At 37.5% G+C, this 19,800-nt stretch overlaps 1 protein-coding gene across 4 annotated transcripts in view; it reads left to right on the top strand.

Moving 5' to 3' along the window:
* Positions 1-2,295: 2,295 nt before the first annotated feature.
* myo18ab (myosin XVIIIA b) overlaps positions 2,296-19,800 on the top strand; it is a 100,668-nt gene continuing 83,163 nt past the window's right edge. For 2 of the 4 annotated variants that reach the window (XM_026282283.1, XM_026282282.1), the window contains exons 1-2: positions 2,296-2,413; positions 4,241-5,386. In XM_026282283.1, the coding sequence (XP_026138068.1) occupies positions 4,361-5,386 (1,026 nt within the window). In that variant the 5' untranslated portion in view covers positions 2,296-2,413; positions 4,241-4,360. Of the gene's footprint in view, positions 2,414-4,240; positions 5,387-19,800 lie in introns of those variants that run through there. The other 2 variants (XM_026282285.1, XM_026282284.1) reach the window with 1 other exon arrangement.

Raw genomic sequence — 19,800 nt, 5'->3', positions numbered from 1 at the left:
TTAGTTCAAAATAACGGCCGCTGCAGTGTTGCCAAGTCCTCGGTTTTCCTGCGGAACTGGGCTACTCCTACTACTACTAAGACTCGGTTTCACTAACGGGGCTTAGCTTAAGCCAGGACTAGGCCTTAGAAAAAAAAATCTTAAAAAAAGTTATTTAGGCAACTTTTACAAAAATGCCGTACCTTGTGGGTGTGGTCTTCAGATTATGACGCGTTGCGCTCTGTTTCCATAGGCCTAACATTACATATAAAAAGTATTGAATGTAAGTTTATTACATTATTTACACTTTAATGTATCAGTAATTCTATAATTTACAAATCCAGAATGTTTGTTTTTTATTTTATGATTGCTTCTTGTTGGAGTGTATTTATGTCTCGCTGCCCGGCTTTTGAATGTTTGTACAAGTTTTGCAAAAAAAAAAAAAAAAACATATAAAAAGTATTTCTTTATGGGAAAATGGATTAAAATGATTGATAAATCCTTCACTGTATTGGTCAAAACATCAAAAAATTACAATTAAAATGCAGAAATGATTTTAGAACATTCAGCAATCAAAATGACACAATATTTAAAAATAATAAAACATTGTACTCGTTGTACCTTTTCGTCATGTGTCCAATAACGGATATCAGAAAACAGTGAACAATGATTGAATGCGTTGTCAAATCCTTGAAATATTTTCTTAAAATCTCAGGGGATCTTAGGCTACTTCAATAAAATATTTTAGGTCATGGGGTTCAGCTGACAAAAAAGTATGAAAACCCCTTCCCCAAAAATACAAAACATAGTTATTTTTCTACTATTTATTCAAAAAGCAAGCCAACAAAAATAGTTTCCCATAAATTGTATGCTTTATTGTTTAATATGTTTTCACAGTTGTTTTAATAGCCTTATTCATTGACACAGACAATGCCAAAATATTATTATTTGTATTGATACAAATATATTTCCTTCCCTTGTGAGAGACTTGAAGTTTGCTCGTGCATCACCTTGGAGAGTAAAATCCATTTTGTAGCAGCATAATATTTTTTTTTTGAAAATCTCAGTTTTTGTTGTACAGTATGTAACAGCTTGTGAAATTAAATGAATGTATGCCTTTAGTCTGAATGTCATTTCTCTAACTTAAACTTTCTCCCTCGCAAAAGGTGGATTAAGTATTCCTTTGTGCCGCTGATAGTATGCAACCTATCTCATATCTCATTAGTATAATTGTAACCATAATTATATAACATAATTATGTCAAAAGCAATTATAAGTACAAAACATAATTTAATTCGACTGATTTGTGAGCATCCCAAAATTGCAAATTTATTTTGCAAATGTGTCACTATAATTGACAGGTCATTTTATTAAGAAAAAAGGTCCTCACAAGTGTTGTCAAAATCAACACATACAGTGCTATATGTGATGGTATTAGAAGCTAAACAAAAACAGCTGGCAGCAGGTCAAGGCATTAGATAGTGATCTAATTAAGAAGACCATGACCTCAAGATCTCATCCAAATTTAATCCCACAAGACTGGTTGGTACCTGTGTTATTTTAGTATTATTTATATAATATTTACATTTTTATAAATACGAATTAGCATTTTATTAACATGAGAAAACATTTATTTTTTATACAAATTTTATTTTAATTATTATGTGATTTTCTTATGTGCTTTTGCCATTTTATTAGTTTTCTAATATTGCTGTTAGTTTTTTTGTTATTTACTTGTCAGTTAGTAATTTCAGTGCTTCAGAAATATTTTATTGATATTGTAAATAATCTTTTATTTTGTTTTAATTATTGTGTAATTGTATTTTGTGATTTTTTTCTTTTTGTTAGATTTTTTTTTTTATATCACTATTTAGGTTTAATCTATTTTTATTTCAGTCACAGTTTGAGTTTAGGTTTTGCTTTTTTTTATTTACTACCAGTTTATTACCATAAATGCTTCAGATGAAACTTAATTTAATTTGTTTGCAAGGCAACAGTTTTTCATCTAATATTTATATTTATAATTATAATTTCAGATTTATTTCAATGAACAATAGTAGTTTTAGTTAACGATAATAATCCATGACCCGTACCTATCCAATCGTGACCCTTTTATACATCCCTAGATCTTTTCTGACATTACTTTACAGCTTATGGCCACCAAAAACAAAACGAGACAATAGGTTGTTATTATTCTATTATTATTCCAATCAATTCCTACGGCATTGACTTCTGCAGCTGTAGTTCCTAACGCATGCAGCAGGTGTCGCCGTTTCTTCTCACTAAACAATAAGCAACATGAGGCCAACCTACCGCCTTTATCACTATATATTTACAACAGTGCTCGCCTGCTCACGTTCAGCTGCGCCCATCTAGAGGATAGAGCGAACAGAAACAAAACCGTTCCCTGCCAAAAACTGGATATCTCACAACGGTGAGTGCAGACGACTTTTATGTATATATACATTTATGTTAAAATTCCGTAAACGAGATAATATCGGGTAATTTCCATGAGGTAAAATCTCATGTCAGGGATGTGAGCGTGGGATCAACAGCAGTCCGCTCCTGGACATACAGGCGAAGAAAGGACCCTTATCAGCCACTTACTCATGCTAACTGTAGCCGGAGGATTGTTACACTCCCTGTTCATTAGCTATCTTGCGGGTTTATAGGTTCGGTTGTTTCTCGATAAAATCTGTATACTCTGGTGGTCTGCGTTTAACAGCCTCAGTTCGTGTCCAGCTAATTTAAAGGCTTAGCGGCTGATCTTGAGCGTTAGCGTTTGGCTTTCCTGCCGCAGATGAATGACGAGTCTCTCGCTGCTCCGGTTCACCGACCGAACGGGCACATTTATAAACGAGGGTTTCTTTTCCTAAAGTGCTTCTCTTCAAAGTGGCTCTCGCCTGGTTTGTATATGTCTGGTCTTTAATGCGCCAATGATACATTGTAAGCAAACCGCAGGTTTCTACAGTACATTGTAACAGATTTCCTCGTTATATTGTAATATAGTCGCCCTCACACTGCTTTCATGTCAACGGTCAAGTGCAGGTTCATCTGTTTATGAACCGCATTATTGAAATTAATCCTTAAATTCATTCTCACAGAAACTGACAATGGTAACAAAGGTCTCCAAAATTGCATAGCTAACACTACGATTGATTTCTGTCGGTTAAAATAAGCTTTCAGCAATCTTTCTGTTATTGGCATGACTGTATAGTTGAATACAATGTTACCACAATTATTGTTGTACCAGCTAAAAGTAGAGAAACTTACATAACACAGTGTCTACTCAGTCTAATGATAAGGTCAATACGTTTTATTTACTCAGCAAGGATGCCTTACATTGTTTAAAAGTCATGGCAAATACATTTATTTTACAGAAGTGTTGGATTTTAAATAAATGCTGTTGAATTTGGAAACTGATTACCATAGCACCTTTTTTTTAATAGGAGACTATCTTTTTTAAGCTAGTTCAAACATGCTGAGCATGTTCAAAACCCCACGTCAGGGGACAAAAATGAAGTTTATAATCTGTGCTATAAAGAGACTGATGTTAAGGAAAATGAGAATAACTTATGCACTGAGCATTAGTAGTATTATTATCATAATTAATGTTTGTGCCTTAATTGTTTATACAAGCTAGGGTTCACTTGTATTTTTTGCATTTGTATTTTAATGTTGAACTCAAATTATGTACTAGTAGATGAGGTAGTATTAGGTAGTATCATGTTGCATTAAGCATGCTTTGCATAAAGCCTTTTATGGGGAAGAATTGCCTGAATTGCCTTCCTGTATTATTGGGAAGAATTTGGCCCCTAGTTAATGGAACTTGTTTGGATGATGAAGTCTCCCGCTGGTGGGAAAATAGGAATGCTAGAGGCCCGTGGCTTATATAGAACCTCCCTAATGCCTTAAACCCGGTTTGTTTCACATTCTTATAGTGAAATAATATAGTATCTTCATTGCATTACACTGTTCTGGGGTGTATTATGTGAGCATAAGTTGCTTTTGGGAAACGGGCCCCTGGTAAATATTGTCATGCTACATGATACAGAAGTTTGTTTCTTGTGTGAAGGCCACTCAGTGATTTCTACATAATTTGGCTTTTTTTTTTTTTTTTTACAAAATGATTTGCATATTGTTAGGCATTTGTAGCTCAGTAGGAAATTATGACTTGACTAGCATCTAAAAGAGTCTAATTGTGAAGAGAAACACGAAAAATTATACAATTATTGACGTTATGTTATTTTTCTCTTTCCAGGGAGCCGTAATTAATCCGTTCTGGATGTAAAGAAGCCACTCTGTCTCTGTATGGAAAAATCGCTTTCTTGTGAAAACATTGGTGCTTCTGTAGTGGAACGTAAACTAATTTGGGGACAGTATGTTCAACTTGATGAAAAAAGACAAGGAGAAGGATGGCGTCAGGAAGGAGAAAAAAGACAAGAGAGACCGGAGGGAACGGATGTCAGCGGCTGAGCTCCGAAGCCTGGATGAGATGAGCATGAGACGGGGTTTCTTCAACCTCAACCGGAGCTCCAAACGGGACTCCAAGAACAAGTTGGAGATCTCGAACCCGATACCTATTAAAGTCGCCAGCAGCACTGAGCTCAACCTGACTGACATTGAGTCGGATGGCCTCAGTAACCGCAGCAGCATGGTTCTGGATGCAGATCAGCTCAGCGCGGCCAGTTCCAGTGACGATCTGAAGGGCGATTACGGCCAAGATGGCCACCGGAGCTCTGTTAAGGAGCGGGCGGCCAGATTCGGCTCCCTCGCCATGCAGAACTCACAAATGGGTTCCATCATGAAGCGCTTCTCCTTTTCTCAGAGGAATAAAGAAGAAAGTCCATCCGAAGGTTCCACACCTTCTGGGCAGAACTCGGCTGCCCCGTCTCCACAGGTAGAAAGCAAGATCTTTGACCCCCAGCGTAAGCCAAGTCTCCAGAATCATCAGCAAAAACCTTCTACTGGGAAAAAGGTGCAGATTCCTGAGATTGTGGACAAGACGTTTCCAGCTGACCTCCGGTTGCCTGCGGTTGTGCCACCACAGACGCCGGAAGTTCGGGAACTGGTTCTTCAGAGGCGGAACACTGGGGATTTTGGGTTCTCCTTGCGGCGCACCACCATGTTGGACCGTGGCACGGATGGAGGTGTATATCGCAGAGTGGTCCACTTTGCGGAACCAGGCGCTGGTACCAAGGACCTGGCTCTTGGGTTGGTTCCCGGAGACCGGCTGGTGGAGATCAATGGGCGAAATGTGGAGAACAAGAACAGGGATGAGATCGTGGAGATGATTCGGCAATCAGGCGACACGGTTCGGCTGAAAGTTCAGCCCATCCTGGAGCTAAGCGAGCTGAGCCGATGCTGGCTGAGGAACACCGAAGGGCTGCGGCGGGAAGCATTTGACGTAAGTCCACACTTTCTCTCTCTCCTCTTGTTCATGATCACAGTCTTTCCAGGCAACTCCCCACAAGCCTGCCCAGCTCTTACACATGTGGAGCCAACTGGCTCTTCTCGAGAGTACAAGCACATCATTTAAGATGAACATGTTCTTGTGCAACAGGAAGCGGATTCCTTTCCAGGATGAACATCTGTCACGATGTGTCTAACCGAATCTTTTCTTCCTCCAGCTTTCCACAAGCGATGACTTTAATGACAGGCTTTGAAACAGTTCTGTTTGTGTTTTTCTTTGCAGTTGTTGTGTAATAGTTGGACACAGTGCGACATTAAATTCAGAATTTTCCGCATGGAAATTTCACATGCATCAGCACACAGTTCACAGTTTAATTTTGGTATGTAACTATAAATTGCACTTGCTGTTGATGCTGGTCAGGCACATATTCTTGTGTCAGAAGAGTGGGTTGAATGGGCGGCACAGCTCTTTCGTTTTTTCCTTGACGGAGGGAAACCATTGAAACTTATCGGTTGTGTTATGCGCTGCTTCCTTGTTGGATAACAGATAAGAAAGGCACTTTGGCGTAAATGTTTTATTTTCTCTAGGATGGGTGGAGGTTGGTTTTTATTAACTAGCATGTGTGCCACTACTTGGCTGGATCCAATCTGGCCTGCTGTCATGCCAAGTTGTACATGTTGATGCTGAGACGACTTGCATAGCTTCCTCCTACAGTAACCACTGAGGGCATTATGTAAGACTCTATGATAACTATACTAATTAGATTCCTAGCATCTAGCATTTTCTAGCAGTGTTGTTTGCTTGCTTGGAAAACAGTACATACTCTTTTGCTGAGTAACATGCAGTTAGGAGACCTAGATAATTTGTTAAAAGGTATTCTCTGGCTGTTTGTGAAACATGAGAGCACACAACAGAGAGGTGTGACACACAAGTGAGCTCTGAAACTGAATCAGAGTGCATCTGAATCATTCAATGTGTTTTTGATGGGAAGGAAGGTGTTGGCTGATTAATAATTATTCCCTTCAGTTTGCTGACAATTATGAATTTAAATGGTCCCTTTGCAGCAACTGCATTTTTCTTCATGGGGTTCACAGTCCTTTAAGGGTTCAGGAGAATGTTGCTGTTGCTTTACAAGATTGTGATAGAAATGCAATGATGACCAATTAAATTGACAAATAGAGTTTATTGAATAATGATTTATTAAAATATTAAATGAGATCCATTAAAATAAATTAATTAGTGACCAACCGATATAGTTTTTTTTTTGACAGCCAATGCAGATATTTCCGATAGAGCAGGGTGACCCGTAGCTAGTATAAAGCCGATCTATTGCTCCGCGCCATCCAAATAAAAGTCCCGCCTCAAACACATCAGCAAATCAAAAAAGCTTATCGGCCAATGCCTATATTTGAAAAATTTCAAATATCGATCGATATATCAGCCACTAAATTGAATTATTAAATAATTAAATTACAAAATTATTTAATTACATGGCTTAAATGCAAAATTAATATTTATTAAAAGGTTTGGTTACAGTTTTAGGGGGTATGTAATGTAAATAATCTAGGTGATATTAGCCATTTTCTGACATGAAACTCATTAAACCCGTTTTAGACTAAACAGATCTGCTATTTACACATGTAACAGCTTTCCTTCTTTTATCTGTATTTGATACAATTCTGTTGTCAACAAAAAATGCTGTTAACACTGTGTGAAGTCATTTTTTGTTTTTGCATCTGTCCAATTTGTTAACATTTCTTTCTACACTGGAGATAAGCACAGTATAACTAAACTGTGTTGAGTAATTGCTTCAGCTCCTTCAGAAACTCTTTGACTGCAGACATATGACTGCAGACACTTTAACACATACTTGCTCAAACAGCTATTCTTACAGCTTAAGAATGACAATTAAATGAAGTCAAATAAATCGAAAACATCTGTTGTATTTACAGATTTTTTTTTTTTTTTTTTGTCAGTGCCTTTGTTAAGAAAAAATATGAATCCCTGGCTTCAAAATTTACATATGTAAGTGTTGACCACATGATCATTTGGGTTGAGGAATAAAGAGGGTTTAAAAGGAGTCCTAAGTGTTTTTGTACTTGTTGAAACAGACCCTGGACTTTTTGTCGTCAGTCATGGCCTAGAGCAGGTGAAGAGCAGCTGTACTCCTGCAGGCTGAACTGAATGTGAGCTATAGAAAATGAGCTGTATAGCCTACAGTAAGGATGGACCTGCTTCTCAGGTTCAGCATTTGTGTCTTTAATAAATCTTAGCTCAATCACTAACGTCTGGCTAATGGCACTATTCTGCTGTAATAGGCTTAGAAAAACAAAGTGATCATCAGCCCTGCCTGTTTATAGAACCACATGTTTGTGAAAGGCTTTCTAATGTTGTTTCCTATGGAATAGTCTTAACTCTCATTGATAGGCCAGATTTGTGGCAGCATCATATGGCAGCACTTCTAGGAAACTCAAGATTTGTTTAGCTTAGTTTTGAGTGATTCTTGCCCTTTTGGTAACAGGCCGTCTCGTAACAATTAGAACCAACTGATTCATCATGTGCTTCTGCAGATTGGTTGCTGGTGAGCACCTCCTTCTCATACCAGAGTGGGTCTGCTGTGCTATTTTGGGTTTTACCAACAAACAAGCGGGATTTGCTTTGCTGCATAGTTCTTAGTCAGCCATCCCGCTGTAGTCATTATGGTTCATTACATGGCCTCAGGTCAGTGGTTGTATTCTGTGCCCCACTGTCTATCGTCTTTTGGCAAGCTGTGCTACAGGCATTGTCTGGAACATCTAATATGTCCTCTGAGAGCGTTCATTTTTAGCTGCTTTTGTCGTGAAGCTGTTTAAAAATAAGGATTGGCAGGGTGTACGTGGAAGTGGCTGCAGTGATGTGATATTGATGTTATTGATAGCTAAATATCACCTGAAAAATCTCAATATCAATAATGTCTATTTTAACCACGTTCATGTGGAAGAAAGTGTCCTTCTCTTGAATTTATCACTTCCAAATTCTACAAAAACTTGTCATTTTCATCAAAGATTAAAGACTTTTGTTCATCTTTGAAACGCAATTGAAGATATTTTTAATGACACTTAAAAATATCTCTGTCAATCTCCATTGAAAGTCCAATACACCAAACCTTTGAATTTCATAGAGAGAGATTGTAAAAGGAAATCCAAATGAATCAAGCTTTTTAATCTTTATATGGACCTTTGGAATGGACTTTGTTCTAAGAGGCATAGCAGTCTCTTATGGTTCATAAAAAAATCTCCATTAACTGTTAAATATCTTTAAAATAGCAAGGCTCTTTTTCATTTCAGAAATTTTGTGATTATGTTGTCATTTCCCGAGAAGCCCTGTTTATCAGATGCCCATGTGTGGGGAAGTCCTGGCCTAATGGTTTGAGGGTTGGACTCCCAATCGAAGGGTTGTGAGTTCTAGTCTCGGGCCGGGTGGAATTGTGGGTGGGGGGAGTGCATGAACAGCTCTCTCTCCACCTTCAATACCACGACTTAGGTGCCCTTGAGCAAGGCATCGAACCCCCAACTGCTCCCCGGGCGCCGCAGCATAAATGGCTGCCCACTGCTCTGGGTGTGTGCTCACAGTGTGTGTGTGTGTGTGTGTTCACTGCTCTGTGTGTGTGCATTTAGGATGGGTTAAATGCAGAGCACAAATTCTGAGTATGGATCACCATACTTGGCTGAATATCACTTCACTTTCACTTCACTTTCATTGTAAGGCTCTATGAAATCAGATTTATTTTTTATCCTCAATGTAGTTTTTTTTTTCTTGAATTCTATTTTTTCCATATAGTTTTTTTTTTCTGGATTCAGTTTTTTGTTTAAATTCGATTTTATTAATAAAAAAGAATGTCTAGTTAATTGAAATCATGAAACTTGCACAATTTAACAGCAATCTATGAAAAGTGTAACTCATAAGTGTCCCTGATGTGTTTTATTTTTGTTTCCCAAATTCAGTTTTATTTTGACCAAATTTTGTATTTTCCATAAATGTTCTAGAATGCATTTTAATGGTTTCATTAAATTGTAAAAATCAAATGCATATCTAATTAATTGAGTTTTATTAAAACATAATTTATTATTATTATTTAAATAAAATCAGAAATAATGTGTTTACATTTTTTTGCTAAATAAATTCTGATAAATAGCCACATTATTCTGGTAAATATTCTGTTTTTATAATCATTTTATTATGTAGTAGTAGTACTATCATTACATTTAAGTAATATATTTCAGTCGCAGTTTCTTCAAGTTAAACCAAATTTACCTGTGAAGACCTTTATATTTTTAAGTTAACCATTTTGTTGTTGTTTTTGTTTTAAGTATTCATCTAAAATTTGGCAAATTTCATGACATTCTGCGTTAAACAGTAAAAAAAATGTGTTACTGGATTCCACTATTCTGACCGCATTTTCCATATTGCGGAAATAATAGGGCCCTACCTTTGGCATCAACATTTAGGCAGCTTTTAGGGAGTGTACTTGTGATGTGAAGCACAAAAAAAAAAAAAAAAAAGCACTTAAATGTGGGTGTCTTGAGACATGTTTCCTAAAGTTGAACTATTTTATTGTACATCCTCATTATAATTGTGAGTTTGGAATGGAATATTTGACAAACAGGAAGTGAAGACCTTTGTTCTGGTGTGGTGTGGTCTTGGGTAGTCATGTTTTGTAGCACGTGTCTGTGAAGGATCTGTGTTTGTCTGTGATGATGATGTCTGGAGTGCCGCACTGATTTGTGGGCCTCACTGAGCAGTGGGAGCCGTTCTCTGTCCTCTTGTCTCAGAAAACGAATAGCAACGCTTTATCATTAATCCAAATAAGGACAAGCCGTAAAACGATCATGTCCCAGTGCAAACAAAAGCCAAGTGGATGGAGTTCACGGCAGTCTCATCCAACAGGCACAGCTGGGCTCTGCTGCTTCATTAAGATAACGTCTTGATTGACCTTTTACTTTCTACATCTTCATGGCTCGGTGTTGCTGTTTTGTAGTCAAAAGACCAAAGGACTGTTCTTTAGTTTTGCTCGGTAATTTGATTACTAATAATACACACGCTATTTTGATAGTTGGAAATATTTTTGATGTTCTTTTGTAATTGAGTTTGGCGAAGAATGCAACAAGGAACTTCCCCTTCATTGCAGGAATGTCTTTGGAGTGGCTAAAGAATGGTATGTTATTCCTACTGTTCCCTATTCCTTAGAAGAAAACAGCGAACATACAGGAAGTCCTCTATTCTTCTAGGCATTGACCAGTTTAGCCAGGATGTCCTGAGATGGGTGTGAGGAAGCCAGAATGGGGACAGTACAGACCCCGCTGAAACAAACAGGTAAAAACTGTCTATTTTCAGCTCTCAGTCTAGTCAGATGGTCTCTGTCAAGTCAAGTAGGCCTGAAAGCACTTACTTTCCTGGACAATGAAGTCCAACACTTAGGGTGTGCCTTAGTCGTCTCCCTAGTTGAGCAGTCCGTGCACTTCCTAAGGAGTCTGACATTTTTTAGGGCTGTCCCAATGTAAGCAACAAATCTAGGGAGTGAAATGAGAATACAGTCTATTTTGGTATTTGTTATTAGGTTAATATCATTAATACAACAGTAATTTAGAATCAGTAGAGTTTAATTCATTAGACAGCATGTGTAGCATAATATTGATGAAAAAGAATGCAATTAATAAGTAATAATAAATAATTTTATTAAATTATTATTTTTTTTAAAGTGAAAATCTGACTTACAATGGAAGTGAATGAATTTCGGTATTATGGTACCACAAAACGTAAATGATATGCATTTTAGTTTACTATTATATTATTAAATACTTTATTTTAAGCTATAGCTGCAGTCAAGATTTTCATTTTTAATATAAAAGTTTAAGTATTAGTAAACAGTAACACCACAGACAGTAACATGATTTTAGTGTGAAAAAAATACCATGCTTACCTTTTCTGTGTAACTTTATATTCACAACTTTGTTTCCATGAAAATTGAACACACCCTATAGCAACTTTAAAAATGAGTTCATCTACTTCACAACTCAAATAACGCATAGCTTTAACAAGCTAACATTGTAAGCTTCATACTTCTGCTTTTTCAGTCCTTTAAAAATGAACCCTGTTTACTTCTATTGCAAGTGCCTCACAGTAACCTTCATTTTCTTTTCAAGATAACAAGGGAGGAGTTAAAGTACATTTTTGTTGTAATCAACCGCAAATGCTATTTGTTGATGATATCTTGTAAAGACCCCGATGGATTTTTTTTAAGTAATTTTCAGCGTCTTCAGCACTAAAAGCTCTCGCTGACTCTGCTGCAGTGAAGTGTCTGTGAAAGCATCATCATGGGTGGCACGACTGACCTCCAGCAAGGTTGCACTCCATGACACTATCTGCAGATGAGTTACAGCTGTACACCAGATGCCCCCAGACCCTAATACACACACAGATTGATGCAGACATTCTGACACCCAGCCTTAATGTCCCATCATGCTGTTTTACAGGCAATGTGAAAGCATGACTTTACAGTTAACAATCCTCAGAGGTCCATCATTACTAGTACTCCATCGAGGCTGCATCAAGACCGCAAATATGCTTTCATTAGCATACCAGTCTTTCATGGGAATCTCTCCTGCACACACTTCTAACAATGTTTAAATAAGTTGTATTTTGCTAATCACCGTACTACTCATCACAATTGATAAACAATCCTAAATGTCAGTTTTGCGATATGGTTTTGTAATCACTGTCTGTAAATTCTAGCACATGGGGATTGTAGCATAGTGTTGTTGTATGGATAGATGGAGCCAGTATGGCCCTGTCTCTGCCGCAGGACTGGCCCACAGCACCCCAGGGACATTCTGCACCACACTGCTGTACTTGTCTTCTTCTCCACTTAGAGTAGACTAAAGTGGAAGACATGCCAGATTTCACATGCCACATTTCGCTGAATGATTGAGGCACATTTGAATGCTGTATTTTAGAGCATAACACTCCAAAATCCAGTTTCTGCTGCTGCCGAAAATTGAAGAACTAATTTTTTTACAGTTCAGAGTGTAAATGTAAATTTAAGTTCATACCATCAAGTTAAATTGGAATGGCAGGAAGAGAAATGTATTTACTTAACTGTAATCTATCTGCCTGCCTATATCTCTTGTTTTATTGTTTGCGCTCTCATTCTTTTGCTCTATAGTTCATTATATTGTTCTACTGTTCTATCCATCGATTGTTCAACCTTTCGTTGTTCTGCTCTATTGATTATTCTACTGATCATCGTCTATCATTCTTTCTACTGTTCTATTGTCTGTTCAACCTCTTTCATTCCACCAACTTATCATTCTGTCTGTATTGTTTTATCATTATGAATATCGTTTTACTGTTCATTCCCTATATTCTTCAATCCACTGTTCTATTTTGTTCTATCTGTATTGTTCTACCATTCTATCTATTGATCGCTCTATCAATCTATTTCTTTCTCTAGTGTTAACTCTATTGATCATTCAGTTGTTCTTGAAAAACTTTTCTAATTAACAATGACAATGTTTTTATTTTTATTTTGGTTCTTTGTATTATGTATATGTTTTCCTTACATTCAAGTGTAAAATGCAGTAGCCTACTGCAATCCTGTTTGCTGGATCCATTCAAACTCATTTCATATTTGGAATTTAAAGGGTCAATCCGATGCAAATTTAACTTTTGCATGTTTGCATATAAATGTGTCTTATCAGTGTGTGAACACAACCATAGCCACTGATAAAAATCCATTCTCTTCTTCTTTTTTTTTAATCCCCAAAATACGTTCACGATTACAATTATCCAGCCGTTTTGATTTTATTAGCAGTATGATGTCATTCTGTTTAGGCCCGCTGGTTTTGGATAAGATGATAAGGATGTTGTTTTACATGGAGACCCAAAGAATCTTACCAACTTTTGGAAAATGGGCATCGAAGTCCCCTTAAAAGGTGATCATTCAATTCATAACCCTGGCAAACACCTCTTCATCTCTTACAAGGTGCTAAAAATGGACACTTTAATACTTAAGAGAAGGATGATTTGAATTTGGAGTGTGTACCCGAATGGAGACACCTTTGATAAATTAAGTGAATTTGGCCACTTTGTCTCTCTGTAATTTGGTAACATCCATTTTAACTCCAAAACTTGCTCTTCAGCTGAAATGCTCCCACTCTCTTCCCTCTATGACCTCCATCTCTTTGTTTCTCTTTCTCTCTTGTTGCCTGTGGGTTCTCGTACTTCTGCAGCTTTGGCATCGCTTCTGAGAGATCCGGGAGCACTTTTACCAAGCTAGGTTTTTCATATGCAATATGTAAAATAACAACCACAGAAATCCTAGAGGCTGGAAATCTTACAGGCCCCCGACCAAAGATGATGGATAGTTCCCACTCTATGGATAATATGACTTTTTATTGTGTGAACTCAATTCAGATTCTTAAACAAGATTTAAAGGCTCATCTTTTTCCGTTTTTGCACATATTATTTTAGCATGTGTTTTGGGGAAACATTTATGTTTGATGTAGCATAAATCATTCAGGACCTCCATGTATTTGCGCTGGGTTCTGTTTTATAATGGATGTGCTGTGGGAAAAAAATCAATCACTGTCATTATTTCCCATGAGGACTTTGGCCTCACTGTGGATGTACTCAGTGTTAAAGGTTCTGCTAAAACAATAAGCTATGAGATACTTTTTCAAACTACTAATCACATTTTTTTTTACTACTAATTACAATTTTTTTTTTCTGTAAGAACAATGTCTGCAAAGCATGCAGTCACAGGTGCATGTATAGCAACCATTGGCTGTTTTTTGGCATTGAATGTGTCCACACAATATCAGATTTTAGAGACATAACCAACCGTTTTGTAATTTTTTGCTGATATTAAGAGGCATGACCAAGAACCCTTCTCAGAGTGTACAGGCACTGTAGCTCTTGGCTCTTACCTTATTATTTTACTCCACAAGACCATGAGATCTGTACAGGAAGCTATCCTGATTTGATTGGCTCTCATTTTATCTCCATCTTTTCAACATTTCTGATCACTAAAGTTAAGCATTTTCGTTTTCTTAAAGGGATAGTTCACCAAAAAATCTAAATTATGGCGATAATAACTCCCCCTTCATGTCGTTCCAAACCAGTAAGACCTCCGTTTATCTTCGGAACACAGTTTAAGATATTTTAGATTTAGTCCAAGAGCTCTCAGTCCCTCCATTGAAACTGTGTGTACGGTCTACTGTCCATGTCCAGAAATGTAAGAAAAACATCATCAAAGTAGTCCATGTGACATCAGAGGGTCAGTTAGAATTTTTTGAAGCATCGAAAATACATTTTGGTTTTCTTATTTTTGGACCAAAATGCATTTTCGATGCTTCAAAATAATGTGGTATCATAAACTTAAAAACCTAACAAAAATGTATAAAGCAATGTTACATGTTATAAACATGTTCTATCATTCTTTAACAATAAATTGTATTATATTTATTAATTAACTTGGATTAAGAAGTGTTGTAAACAATTGTTATTCATTGTTAGTTCTCAATATCAAATGTGTCAACTGAAAACTAATAAGTAATACAGTTTAGTTTTTTTACTGGAATTTTGGCATGAACTGATTTACAGAAGTGAATCAGATATTCTAAGCTATGTATGTTTTAAGAGGAGTGTATTTGCATTTAGGGCGCTCTGTTGTAAAGCTGTGTGTAAAACACAACGTGGCAGAAAAGGGCGATGCAGTATTTTGTCACACTACAGTTAGTTACTCCCCAACAGTAATCCAGCTCTAATTTGACTGCTGACCTTTAGGGCAGAGTGCCATGTGTCATAATGCTGGGTGTGCCAGGCAGGAGTGTGATGTGAGGGAAGTAATAGAGTGTGTTCAGGAAGCCCTAACACAGGAACTGGGATAAAAAGCCAGTTTTTACATTCTGTGCCTGTCACATCTTTTGAGATAAGCTTGTAAGTAATTGAAATGGCCATTCTTCCCATATGAATAAGATGACGTGTTACAGTAGTCCTTCAGCATTGTTTCTTTTCTCAGTAGTGGGTATATTTTGTTTTTTATCATACTTTTTTTTTCTTTTTCTTTTCTCGGGGGGTTAAAGAACTTGATTACAATCATATTTTGTGTTTATCCATAATAATCATAAAACACTGATTAGATGTGACCTGTTTGACTTTCCTTCCTCTGCGGGACACAAAGGATATTTTGAGATTTTTTACAAATTTAATTGGAATCATTGGGTCCAGATTTGTTTGTTTACCAGTGTTTTATTTTAATGTAATTCACAGAAGAAAGTGCAAATAGACAGTCAATGAATTCATTTTTGAGTGAACTGTCTCTTTAAGGGGATCATGAAGTGAACTGCATTCATTACTTGTTTCTATGATTGGCTTGGAAATGTTTCCTCCTCCCTAAAGTTCCTTTCTTGGTATTTTTGGAATTTGCTTTGGAACAAACATGACACTTCCCGACTGGGTCTCTGGAGAATGCAGAGTCAGATTGAAAGAGGTGGGGCCAAAACAGCATATTTCATCTTTACGCTTGAGTCCCCTCTATGGGAATGTTCAATTCAGTGGAATGTTGTTTTAACAGCTACAGATTACATAACATCAAGTTTTTCTTTTCAACCGATTATACCCAACATTGATTCAGTACAGCCCTGCCATGACAGATGGAGGGTCCCTTTTTTTAATTAGAGCCTATAGAGTGACTGGGTACTATGACAGTGAATCTCCTCTAAATGCATACTTAAAAGAGTGCAGTTCCTCACAAGTTTTTTTTTTTTTTTTTTTTTATCAATGCATGTGAAGTAGCACTTTCAATGTTCATGCCACCTGGTTTTTCACTCACCATATTCACAATTAGTCAGGAAGTCTCCAGAGGAAGGGGATCGACCAGAATGGGGCAGACGAGACGATCAGTTTGACCCAGGCTCGGGGCTCATTAGAGTTGTGATACTTCCTGTCAGGATGGACCTTTCATCGATGTCATGAGAAATTGGTCTCGTGGTGGTCTGCTGCAGTAAGACCCCACCCATGCTGTCTACCCTCGTTCTCCATACTGTAAAACAGGAAGTGAGCAAAAGCATGATGCATGAAGATTTCCATTCATCCATCCACTTGTTTTCCTGACCGCTTTTTAACTCTTCAGGGTTGTGAAGTGCATTAGGATTTGTTTGATGCAAAATGATCATTTTATAACATTTCGATAATTTTCTTAATTTGTCTTCAGAAATATGTTTCGCTAATAGCCACTTAATTTATAGTTTCTTTCATGAAAATGCTAAATGTCTCGCTCAGGCAAAAAAAAAAAAAAACATGTTTTCCATAAACCATGTTTATTTGTTTTCACAGATTAGAAATGTGTTGGGATATCATTATTCTAAAATGTGTTGTATGTTGAATAATTCAGATCGTTTATCATACACTGCTGTTCAAATTTGCTGTCAGTTAATTTTGGGGTCAATTAGATTTATTATATTTAAAATGAAGTGTTCCTGTGACGTTGAAGCGTAGTTACTCCAGTCTCCATTGTCACACGATGATGAACAGAAATCTTTTTTATATACAAGTAATATAGGTTTTTTTTGTAACATTTTAAATGCCACCTTTAATCAGTTTAATGCATCCTCGCTGAATAATCTTTATAAAAATCCTGTTGACCCTAAATGGTAGTGTATGTGTATAAAAGTCCTACTTCTACGTTCAGTTTGGTCTCTCTGCTGGTACAGCCCAAGATGAAACGCAACAGAGAGCTCCATTGAAAGCCCACTTTAAACACATTAACATTTTGCATGTGCTGCATGGTCAGGCCCACTCAGCACAGGGCCTTGGTGAAACGCCTGTGATTGGCTGTGACCCCAGCCCGGAGAAAGGCCTCTCTGTACGGCTCTGCGAGGAGAATTTCCCTCTTTTTCCTTCCTTCCACTCCACATCCCACAGCCTCTCATGTATCAGCTCAGCTGTTTTTACTGCAGGCTGGATGTAGTTGAGGCTGCCGGATCATACCGTTCTCAGCATCTAAAGCTGTGGTTTCTCACAGCAATATATATCTGTAAAGACTCTCCTGGGGTTTATCCAGCAGCACGCCATACATGCATTTTCATTTGGCCACGAATGGAGTATTAATGACAGAATGTTTATTTAGCAATCCTATACACAGGATCCGAATCAAACCCCATTCAATCATGACTTAATTTGTTGTAAAAAGCCTCACGAATTGTTAACCGACGCTCTGTCCTATAAATTGTAATTTATAACCCCCTGGAAATAGAAGCAATTTGAAGAGAGCGTAGGGAAAGGAATGCTCATTGCCCCGGGCTTATTCTTTTCCATGCAGTCCAGAGTGGTTGCGGTCTGGGCTGAAATACCAGTGATTCCTGATGGCTCATGGTTTATTGTTTCTCTCTGGATGTTGTTCCAAGACTCATACGCTTGGCCGTGTTGGTTAAATTAAACGCGCTGCGTGTCAGTGATATCCTGTGCTGGCTTCAATGGCTTATTATGGATGCTGCTCACTACATCACTCCCTTACCATTGATCATGGGACTGTGGAGAGGCCTCAAAAAGGCCTTTTATCAGAGCGTCCAGTCAAGGGAGGGAGCGATGTGAGTCTTGGCATCTCTCGAACACCATTCTCCACCAGTCTACCCCAGTAACGGAGGTCTTTATCATCACTGTTGGAAAACGCCACCATCTGTAATCGAGGAAGGCCCTCCCCACAGAGATAAGCCACTGTTAAGCAGTGTAATACGGAAACAAGCTTTATTTTGGATTATCTTCCAGATGTTCCATTGACCGTGAGAGTGATTGCGAGTCGGGAAATCCTTGTTTTAGCATTTACAGACAACGTGTACTGCTGAGTAAGCGTTAATGACCGTACAGGCCCAACGCCCAGTGTAAAGACCTGCTCATGCCTGAACCGGTTTTGTTTTTGTTTTATTTATTTACTGTCGTGGTTTATAGTTTGTTAGATTTGGCCAAAAATAAATTGTCAGTCAAAACAATTTTAGAGGACTGAAATAGTTGAACAAAACGGTGACATTTAATTAAGGTTTCAGTGTCTGTTTGGTGCATACAACATGGATAACCCAGTTATAACACCAAATTAAAGGGATACTTCACCCAAATATTTAGTCATCATTTATTCACCCTCATGTCGTTCCAAACCTGTATAAGTTTATTTTAAAGATATTTTAAAGATTTTTGAAGAGCTAAACAGTGAACCTTTTTACAAGACTGTGATGATGCGTGGTCATCAGCATCGTAAAGCCTCATGTTTTTAATATTTAGATTTTTTAAAATGTATGTACATTTATAACACTATACTTTGTATTTTATCACCTTTGTATCAAACTACAAAAAAACTAGTTAGCGTTAATGCGAGGGTGTTACTAATGAAGAGTTTATGGGAGGGATGGTAAATTTGACATTGTTCTCTTTCATTGTTTTGACTGCTTTTATAAGTCTTTCTCAATTTTTTTTATCCCATTGATCTTAAGTCTTGAAAACACTAGTTGTAGTTAAGTGTAGTTTTTTTCTTTTGCTATTTGAGTAAATGGGAATGCAAAAAATATATTTGTGGTACTCTCCTATTATCTGCTTATGAAGTTTACCTAACTATGATGACTTCCGCTGCTGAGAAACGCGGAAATGTAAAAAATGACAGTGTTTTTGTCCCCGTTGACTTACGTAGTGAAATACTATGGAAGTCAATGGGAACCATCAACTGTTTGATTACCAGCATTTTTTAAAATACCTTCTTTTATGTTCGACATAAGAGGAAAAACTCATAAAGGTTTGGAATGACATGAGAGTGAGTAAATGATGACGGAATTAAAAAAAATTTGGTGGAACTATCCCTTTAACATGAATAGACATGACTTTTTCATGACTCATGTAATCATTTAATCAGTGTTTCCACCATGGAAAAAACATAGATAAAACAGCTTGTAAAGAACACACACACACACACACACACACACATACACACATATATATTAAAAAGTTGATATAATAACTGAATTGAACACGCACACACACACAGACACACACCTCTGAATTCCAAATATTTAGTTGTAAAAATAAAGGTGCTATGGTGGAGTGATGAGACTTGAGATTTGGAGGAGGTGAATGAGTGCACTCTGGGTAGAGGAAAAACCACCCTCACACATGCTAGCCATTACCCACAATGCGAGTCGCCAGCCTCCGCAAGGCGGACTGGGTTACCAGCACCAGCCCAAGCATCCCCACTGACCGCCCAGTGTCAGATCTGCTCCATCTGCCTGCAGTGCTCCATGTGAGTGTCAGGGGCTGGGTTGTGTCATTATTTTTGGGCAGGGGCGAGGCTTGGTGGTCTGGTTGAAGTGGGTTATGAGGTTTCAGGGTGC

Source organism: Carassius auratus, chromosome 15 (genome assembly GCF_003368295.1).
Source record: "Carassius auratus strain Wakin chromosome 15, ASM336829v1, whole genome shotgun sequence".
Lineage (NCBI taxonomy): Eukaryota > Metazoa > Chordata > Actinopteri > Cypriniformes > Cyprinidae > Carassius > Carassius auratus.
This window is presented reverse-complemented; position numbering and strand designations above follow the sequence as displayed.